The sequence below is a fragment of the Elephas maximus genome, chromosome 17 (genome assembly GCF_024166365.1).
Source record: "Elephas maximus indicus isolate mEleMax1 chromosome 17, mEleMax1 primary haplotype, whole genome shotgun sequence".
Lineage (NCBI taxonomy): Eukaryota > Metazoa > Chordata > Mammalia > Proboscidea > Elephantidae > Elephas > Elephas maximus.
Genome location: NC_064835.1, coordinates 22,774,788 through 22,784,139, shown reverse-complemented (window position 1 = coordinate 22,784,139; position 9,352 = coordinate 22,774,788). Strand labels below are relative to the sequence as shown.

The following is a 9,352-nucleotide window of genomic DNA, read 5'->3' as shown; positions in this document are numbered from 1 at the left end:
GGTGTGCTGCGGCGCGCGCGCCCTGACACCGCCCTCTCCTCAGTCTGCAGCTCCGCCTGCGCCCTCTGCTCCCGGCGTTGGGACCCAGTACGCAGGCCCGCTGAGCGGCCAATGAAGGCGGGAGGCCGGCGGTGTAGAGCCCGTCACCCCTGGAGCCGCGTCCCGCACCCGGACATCCCGGTAAGGGGGAGCGAAGACAGCGGGACCTGGCGGGCACCCCAAGGGGTAGGGCTGCGGGCGGCCCTCCGGGGACTCTGAGGTGTTTGTATGGGGGCCGCCCCCAAGGTGCCCCTGTGTAGGAGAATGATCCTATGTGTCTGCTGCCTCTGGCCCCTCGAGAGAGTTCCTGAGGAGGGTTGGAGAGCCGCCCCCATGGAGCACCCCTGTGTGCACGGAGCCTCCCCAGGAGTCTCTCTGTATTTGTCCCCCTGGGCTCCTCAGTGTAACTACGGACCCCCAAGGGCGGCCTCTGGACTTGCCTCTGTGGAGGAGAGTGCCCTGTTGTGAGGATATTCAATCTGCTCAATGGATAGGCTCATGTGTTGGGGTCCTAAAACCTTTGACCCTCAGCCGTGTGAGTGAACTTGGAAGCAGACCCTGTAGCTCCAGTCAAGCTTTCAGATGACTGCTGCCCTGGCGGATGTCTGGACTGCAGCCTCATGGAAGTCAGAAGCCCCCTTCTAAGCCACTCCCAAATTCCTGACCCGCATAGTATTTTTTGTTTTAGACTACTAAGTTTTGGGGCAATTTCTTAAGCAGCATTAGGTAACTAATACACCCTCCTCAGTAGCAGTGGCCTTCCTGGGGATTAAGCAGTGAGAGGAAAAACCAAGCCCTGTCTGTTAGGTGAATATTAAGATGATACAGATCCTAAGAATATGGTTTAATTTTAGACCAATCACAAATATTCTGCAAATAGTTCCAGCATGGAAGTGAAGGATGTCAGCAGGTTGCTGTAAATCTTCTCAAAAACACTATCTGAAAAGGAAATAAATGTGGAGAGAATAGCTCACCGCAGTTCCATTTGAATATATTCGTTTCAAAGCTGACTGATATCCTTACTGCCTGGATTTTTCAACTTCTGATCTTCCACATATTCTCTGATCACATTCTTATTCTTCTGCTTTGTCACATGTGACACTCTCCCTGTGCAAACATAAACGAGAGGACCTCCCTAGGCCCATTTCTTGCACTCTTCACATTTATTTTTTCCTTATCTGCCCCTAAATGGATCTTATTTATGCAAAAAGTTTCCTATCTCTTTAGTTTCAAAATCTTTTATCTCCCAATCTCACATGTCTGTCTTCAAGCAGAGCTGCTTTCTTTCTGGTATCCCCATTTCCCAGATTGGTTTACTCTGATTTCTAATAGGAATATCATCAGCAACTCCACGCTTCGATCTCAATGGCCAAGTTCTGTCAGAAATTGCTCACAAGCTTTGGACCAAGGAACCAAGACCATCAGTGTCCAGCTGGAGACATGATCATCTTTCCCATTACAACTTCCTCCTTCATCCCCTTCCCCCTTTCCCAGTAATCACCTCAGAGACCCAGATGTATTTACTAAGTGCTACCAACTTGCCAGGCACTATGCTAAAGAAGTAAATGTTTTATGCTCTTGAGTTCATATACTGCCAGTTTTTGAGCCATAAGGGGCAAATTATAGCTTTGCAGTGCACTTATAGGAGTTAACGTATATTATGGAGTCCCTGGGTGGTTCAAGGACCCTGGTTGCGCAGCGGGTAAGGGCTCAACTGCTAACCAAAAGGTGAGCAGTTCAAATCCACCAGCTGCTTCTTGGAAGTCCTGTGGGGCGGTTCTGCTGTGTTCCATAGGGTCACTATGAGTTGGAATCAATGGCAACGGGTTAGGTGGCTCAAATGGTTAAACACTCAGGTACTAACTGAAGGGTTGGTGGTTCAAATCCACCTAGGGGCACCTCGAAAGAGAGATCTGGCAATGTCCTCCTGCAAGGTCACAGCCTTTGAAAACACTACGGAGTACAGTTCTACCCTGAAACACATAGGGTCACCGTAAGTGGGAATCCACTTGATGGCCACTGTTTTGGTTTTTTGGTTTTATGCCTTTTCAAAGGTGACACTGACACTTAGTTACTGTATTTCCCTCTTCTGGCAGTCACATTCTTAGTCCCCCGGCCATTACTCTATCAAATTAGTTTGTCTATAACCTTTGGGTAAACTGGCCACACTTGTAGCTTCATTTGATCTGAATCACCCAGATGTGCACTGTGCACTCAGAATGTCTGTGTGTGTATACTAACTTTTTTAGAGGTTCCAGTTATGCTCATTTCCCAAAGTCCCTTGGTCTTCTGTGTTAGATGAAGTTGCTATTCCTGTGCTTCTAGAAGCCAGTTGTCTGCTACCTTGCAAACTTTTACCCTTATATACAAGTGCTGCTTGTGCTCCATTCTTCCAGATCAAATCCAGGACAGAAGAGATGCATTTTCAAGTTTTTGGTTACTGCCTGTCTTAGTTACCTCGTGGTGCTATAAGAGAAATATCACAAGCGGATGGCTTTAACAAAGCGAAATTTATTCTCTCACCGTTTAGGAGGCTAGAAGTCCAAATTCAGGGTGCCAGCTCCAGGGGAAGCCTTTCTCTCTCTGTCGGCTTCGGGGAAGGTCCTTGTCATAAATCTTCCCCTGGCCTAGGAGCTTCTCAGTGCAGGGATCTAAGATGCAAAGAACGTGCTTCCCTCCTGCTCTTCTTGCTTGATGGTGATGAGGTCCCCCTCCTCTCGGCTTGCTTCTCTCTTTTATATCTCAAAAGAGATTGACTCAAGATACGACCAAGTCCTATAGATTGTGTCCTACCTCATTAACATCATGGAGGTTAGGATTTATAACACATACACAGGTAATTACATCAGATCACGCAATGGAGGACAACCACACAATACTGGGAATCATGGCCTAGCCAAGTTGATGCACATTTTTGGGGGACACAATTCAATCCCTAACAGTGCCTTTAGGTCAGCTGCTTTCCTGTGGGCCAGGACAGAGTGCTACAGGATATCGCATAAATGCAGGTGATGTTGACCTCTTATCGTTGTGGTTGTGGAAACTGGCTAAATCCCAAAACTTAGCAGCTCTTCCTATGCTCAGAGAAATCACCCATAGCGACTGTATGGGTTACCTGTTCTCATCCCTCCTAGCCTTGATTCACAACTTAGGTTCCACCTCTGAGGAAACAGAGTGCATATGATGAGCTGGTGACTGTGTAGTTTCTAGAAACAAGTTCTGAAGATTTGGTCTGATGAGCCCCTTTGGGGATACTGGCACTATGATCTCAAGTAAACCCTTTGTTTTCTCCAATCATCTTTGCAAAATTTATTCAACAAATATTTATTGAACATTTTCTCCTTGTGATCCTATTTAGATTGTTCCTCCCTTCCGAGCTCAAAGAAAATCTGGAGCTACCTGTTAAACCTACGGTTTTTTTTCAAGTTTTCGTTACTTTATTGCTGCTGGGGAAAACCTTCCCACCTTCGTCTGCAAGATCGCTGTCAGTTTTGTTGTTGCTGTTGTTTTTAGCTTTTTCCAACATATGCCACTCTCATATCAATTATCAGGTGAAGGCACTCAAGGTTACTTTGCATTTAACATGCAGGACAAGGGAGCCATGGCTTATTAGGAAGACTGTGGACCCTCCAGAGCTACTTATTTTTATAGAGAGCTGAAGGAGAAGGGTTCCCTAGATGCCTTCTCTTTCCCTATTTTTTCCCTATCTCCTGCTGCATAAGAACGTACCACAAACTTGGTGGCTTAAAACCACACCATTTATTATGCCATATTTTCTGCAATCCGGAGTATAGGCAGGACTTAGCTTAGTCCTTTGCTTATGGTCTCACAAGACTGCAATCAAGGTGTTCACTAGGATGTGTTCTCATCTGGAGGCTTGAAGGTGGAAGAATCCACTTCCAAGCTCACTCAGGCTTTTGGAAGAATTCATTTCTTACCTTCCTGAGGTACAGTTGTTCCAAAGTTTGCACTTAAAAGCACTGCGGGTTTAGAGTTGTCCCTGGAAATAGGTTTGGAGTAGGAGGTAGGGTTGACAGGTGTGGAATCCTGGTTAACATTAAAATTTGGGTTAGAACTACACATGTAGTCATGCCATGCATCATGGCCTCCCTCCTGGGGAACCAAGGCCTGCATCTTCATGGTGCCTTGAGAGTGCCCTTGGTGGGTGTGTCTATCTGCTGTGTTGAAGGGGCTGGGGGGCAGGGCCCTGCAGGGATGGAGGCAGTAGTAAATTGGTGGCCCTTGTGGAGATGGGTGCATAGGTGAAGGATGAGGGCAGTAGATCTACTGCAAGCCCTTGACATTTTTTTAAGAGCATGCAGAGAAGTTGGTGAGACCAGGGGTATGCACGTGAATCCACTGCTGTCTCTATTAAAGAACAAGCAGTGAAACAGAAATTACAAAGGAGAGTTTAGAGGAGGGATAGGCAGGCGTGGTTCTGAGGTGGCCTAGGAGGCTTTATAGAGGAAAAGGGCTTTGAAGGATGAATTTGGATTGCATATGTGTTTGTGAGTCTGCCCACAAGATGGGCTGTATCTTTTTGTTATGTGTGCAAGTCAGCTTTGTATGTGCTTGTGTATTTCTGCCTGTGTCTACTTGAGTATTTCCCACCCAGGGGGTTCCCTGGTCTATGTAGATGTGTATTTCTGGTCAAAGTTTCTTCGTACTCTGTAGTATTTCTGTGTGGCATCTTTGAATCTGTGTCTTTCTCTTTATGTACATGTGTGACTGGATGTCTGCGTGTCCACGTGTTATTCACTGTGTGTAGTGAGATCCTAGTCTGACGTCTGTCTTTAATCATCCTTCCCACCCCACAGTGTACCGCAGCTGCCAGTAATATTTACCTCAACGATAGGTTTCCCTTCCCGTGGTCTGGATTCCCACGGGTAAGACTATCTGCCCAGGGTCCTGACCCTGTGGCCTCTGTACAGGCTTGACCTTGGAAGTAAAACATTCTGGAAAGCCCCCAGCATGCCCCTTGCGTGGCCATGGACCCAGAGAAGTTACTGTGGAGAAGAGATACAAATCAGGGAAGGGAGGCTGTTGGCAGAACCCATCCCTCCTTCTTCGAATGGATATCTTTCTCTGTCTCCTTCTCAGGGCCCCTTCTTCCCCTGTACTCTCATACAGACCAAGTATTCAGGGGCCTGACCTCAGTATCTGTGGGGATGGGAATGGACATCTCTTTGCAAGCCCAGCCAGGTGTGTCAGGGATTCGGTACTATCTCCCAGCACCTTACCTGTCTGCATGGTGCCCTTTCTCCATCTGTCTACTCTAGCTCAAGATTGTCCTTCCTCCTTTCCTATCCCTACGGTGGACACAGGAACCTTCTTGGCCTTTCTTTCATGATAGCCCTGGCTAATGCCATAGGCCCCTGAGCACAGGTAGAGCATTAGGGCTTGATGGCCAGTAGAAGAGCAGAGGCCCAGTGACCTCTCTCGTGGTGCAGAAAATAGCATCTCAGTGGGGTCTTACCCTCTCACTCCTGTGCTCAGTGTGTTTTTGTCCTTCCCTGGATGGGACGGGGTGAGCATGTACAAAATGAGCCAGGCATGGTCCCTGTCCTCAAGGACTCAGCGATTCACAGGCAGAATGATGTTTGGAGAAGACATACTTCTCTTACTGCTGTTACTCAGTACCCTAAGTTACGTTTATAGAATTCTCAAGTACTCACCCAGACACCCAGAAAGCCCAAAGGAAGGGCTGTAGAAGGTCAGGGCTATTCACCATGACATGGTACGTCAAAGGCCCAGCGATGAACTCCAAAGATCCCAAGCAAGCAGTGATGTATTCCAAGCCATCTACCACCACTTCTGGGGTATATTACATTTTTGGAGTTTGTGCCCTGCCCTAAAGCATTTATTTTGCTCTTATTTTAACTCTCCCGAGCTCTGGGGGGAGGAGGAAGGTAGGGGCTGTGCAAGGGTTGTGGGATAGGATGAACAAAGCTACATCCACTCAACAACATCCTGCATGAGTTCATAGGCTCTCACCCTGTCTCTTCTCAGCTCTTGATTTTGCTGAGAACTCATAATCCTGAAGGTATTGGTTCCAGCTCATCTCACTGGCCCAGCCCTTTGGCACAGGACTTTGGTCAGCATCATGAGCCCATGCTGGGGTGGGGCAGGTAGGAGCCTGCGGGGACCATGGGAAGGCCCTGCTCCACCGTATGTCAGGATGTGTGCACACTAACCCTTGCTTCCCACCTGATGCTGTTTTGACCCTTTTGAGTCACTTCCCTTCACTCTTGCCTTCCTCTGTTTCTCTCTCTGTTCCGTGGCTCTCTATCCAACTCCCACCAGGCAGGGAGGATGTGCCTGCCACAAGACCTCCTTTGATCTCCTTCGGGGATGCATTAGTAAAACACGTAGAAAATGTTGGCATGGCAGGCCTAGGGCTTGTGCCTGCCTCCTCTGGTGGCCACAATAGGAGCTGGGTCCCCATGCTTTAGGCACAGAATCACCCTTCTCAACAGGGATACATCCATGCTTCTTCCCATCCTGGTTTTTCTGCATCCTCTCAGTGGACACTTTGTGCTAAGCAGTGGAATCCTATAGAGGAAGTGAGTGCAGCCACCACCTCCTCCTGGTTTGATGGGATGGTGAGTGATCCTGGCTGTCCTTAGGAATCAGTGAGGCAGGGGTATCCCACAGTCCCCTGTACCACATCATCAAGAAGCCACATTTCCTGCTCTTTCTCCAGCTCTTGGCTTCTCTGTGGTAGGTCAGAGGAGGACACAGGGATGGTACCTTTTGAAGGCTACTAGGTGGTGGCCAAAATAGTAGTCTATCCCACATGCTTAGGGCAACCTCTGTCTTTTTGTTTCCCAGTTCTTTCTTCCTGGCCCCAAACCTCAGTGGTCACTGAAGGCTAGGATGCCACATCTGCCCTCTTTCTGCATCGCTAGGCCCATGTTCTTTGTCAGGCTCATAAATCTCAGAGTTTGCTTACCTCCCTCCACCAAGAGCACTTAGGCTGTGGGTTGACTTTCTGGCTCTGGACTTTTTTTCATTCCGAAAAACCCAGCTTTTCTCCATTATCATGCCCTGGTCAGGAGCATGGTGTGCTGTCCCAGGTATTCATACTACCATTTACATTCTTTCCCTACTGGCTTCCTTCCCTGGCAGCCTTAGGGCTGGGGAACAAACCTCTCTACCTTCTACTCTGATCTTCATTCTAGTAGGCATTCCTTCCATGTAGCTGAGAGGCACTGGAGATGGGAAACAGGCAACAGGGCCACAGCAGGCTCCCAGATTGTTTGAAAGATCTTGTTAGTACCAACCAGGGAGCAGAGAGGGGAGATTCTGTATTTTGGTTTTGAGCTCTGTCATAGAAACTGCTTTTTTGGATCACAAAAGCACATCTTCAAGGATGAAGCACTGTGGCACTCCCCTAAAAACCTTCCAGATTGCAGGCGTATATATGTATCAGCCATCAATTAATGATTTTTGCCTATGGGTGGGCAAACAATGCATTGATTTCCAGACCACTCCTTCTTGTCAGTACTGTTGTCATGGGGTTCAAGATTATCATGGGAAGCTTTGACTGAACTCCACCCTGACCTTTACCCTCAGTGTACCTTAGACAAGGGCCTTGCCTTCTCTACTCAAGTCCCTTTATCCACAGTCCAGGATAGGGCTGGGAGGAGTTACGTGGAATGCTAACACATCTGAACTGTGGGTTGAAGGTTATTCTCTAATAGAAAAGACTGTATACCTCCCGCTCAACCTTTAAAATATCACAAGGAGACCAGAAGGAAAAAGCAGGCATGTATCTTTGCCTAGGGATATATTTGGGCTATGCTTTGCACAACCTGTACATTAAAGAAAATGACAATATAGGGATTTGATACCCTACAGGCTATTTTAATGAACTGGATCTTCTTGAAGAAAGCAGTGTTTTTCTCTGAAGGGTTGGGACGTATGGTGGATTCTCAGGTTGGGTGGCACAAGCCTCTCGAGGATGGTGCCAAACAGCTGTGGAGGTGGCCCAGCATAGGGCCCGAGCAAAGATGATGAGAGTAGTGCCAGAGGTGATTGTCTGGGACCTCCAGGCCATCCGAGAAGGCCAGGCTCACCTGTTTCTCAGTGGGGAGAAATTGGGCTTTGGATCCTTTGTTTTCTTCTCCGCCTTAGCTTGTCCCACAGGCCTTTGGCTGGGGCTAGGCTCTTCTTAAGACGATTTTTTCGCGTTTTGGTCACTTTCTCCTCTGAGGAAAACATGGATTTCTCATCTACTGTCTTGGAATGAATACAGCTAAAAATGCACTTCACCTTATTTCTTAAGTCAGGTTCTGGAAGGCCAGGGCTCTTCTGAGTATGGGCTAGTCTCATTCCCTCCTCTGGGATCTCATTCCACAAAGGTTTGTCCTGCAAAGGCTTATACTGAATTAGTGGGTCCAGCGAAGACCGGCCCTGTGAAGCCTGGGGCACCATAGGCTGGGCAGTCCCAGGAATCCTGCCTGGTTCTGTAATGACATTCAGGTTGCTTTCACTGTCCTCCACATCATTCTTCTCAGAATCTTTCCCCCCAAGAGCCCCTGGAGGTAGTTTTGGGAGCTTAAACTGAGGACAGTACTGAGGACTCTGCTGAGAGGGGGCTGTAATATCAAAGCTCACACTCCTTTGCCAGGGACCTCGGGGTGTCCTGTTCACAGATAACCCTGCTGGCTTCTGGTCTTCAGCAGGGTGTCTGTTTTCTGTGGTTGAGGGCAGCCCAAACCCTGGATTCCATTCCGTAGTGTCCTCTTGTGGTTTCAGTTTCCGTGGGTATTCTTTCTTCACTGCCAGTGTGGGTACTTGGGCTAAGTCATTGCTCTTGCTGGGGCCTTGAGACTCCGGGCACCAGGCCTCTTCCAGGCTGGGGCTGTTCACTCTAGCTTCTAGCTGAGCACAAAGCTCCTGGGCATCTGCGGTATCCTCCCTGAGTTGTGAGATATTGGAGACCCAGTGGGCAGAACCATGGGGCCCTGCTCTGGAACTAGCTTGTTTCTTCCTCTGCTGTACTGCCTTTAGCTCAACAATGAGCTGTTTTCTAAGGCAGATTAATTCGTGTTCTGGGGCATGTGGACTGTCTATTGGGATGAGGAATTCCTGGAGGGATGTTTTCTCTTGGTTCTTTAGACTCCCAAGCACCTCCTGTGTGGGTAAGTTCTCTAAGACTGCTACAAATTGGTTCTGGGATGCCCTTACTTTTATGGGAATTCCCAACTGAATTTCTAGGATCTTTTTTCTCAGATGGAAGTTTAGTTTGGTCAAGATGGATGTTTTGAGTGCCTTTGGAATATAAGAATCTGTCTCTGCCAGTGTGGGT

The 9,352-nt window shown here is 48.1% G+C and overlaps 2 protein-coding genes across 4 annotated transcripts in view; both read left to right on the top strand.

Annotated features, from left to right (window-relative positions):
* Positions 1–9,352, top strand: part of LOC126060636 (olfactory receptor 150-like) — an 881,095-nt gene that overhangs the window by 204,794 nt on the left and 666,949 nt on the right. The window contains exon 1 of one of the 3 annotated variants that reach the window (XM_049856873.1): positions 59–180. The exons of 1 other annotated variant lie outside the window; for it this stretch is intronic. In XM_049856873.1, the coding sequence (XP_049712830.1) occupies positions 112–180 (69 nt within the window). In that variant the 5' untranslated portion in view covers positions 59–111. Of the gene's footprint in view, positions 1–58; positions 181–9,352 lie in introns of those variants that run through there. One more of the 3 variants, XR_007513632.1, reaches the window with a different exon arrangement.
* LOC126060934 (olfactory receptor 150-like) overlaps positions 97–9,352 on the top strand; it is an 87,691-nt gene continuing 78,435 nt past the window's right edge. Inside the window, exon 1 of the mRNA XM_049857331.1 lies at positions 97–180. The gene's annotated coding sequence lies outside the window, so the exon portion shown is untranslated. The remainder of the gene's footprint in view (positions 181–9,352) is intronic.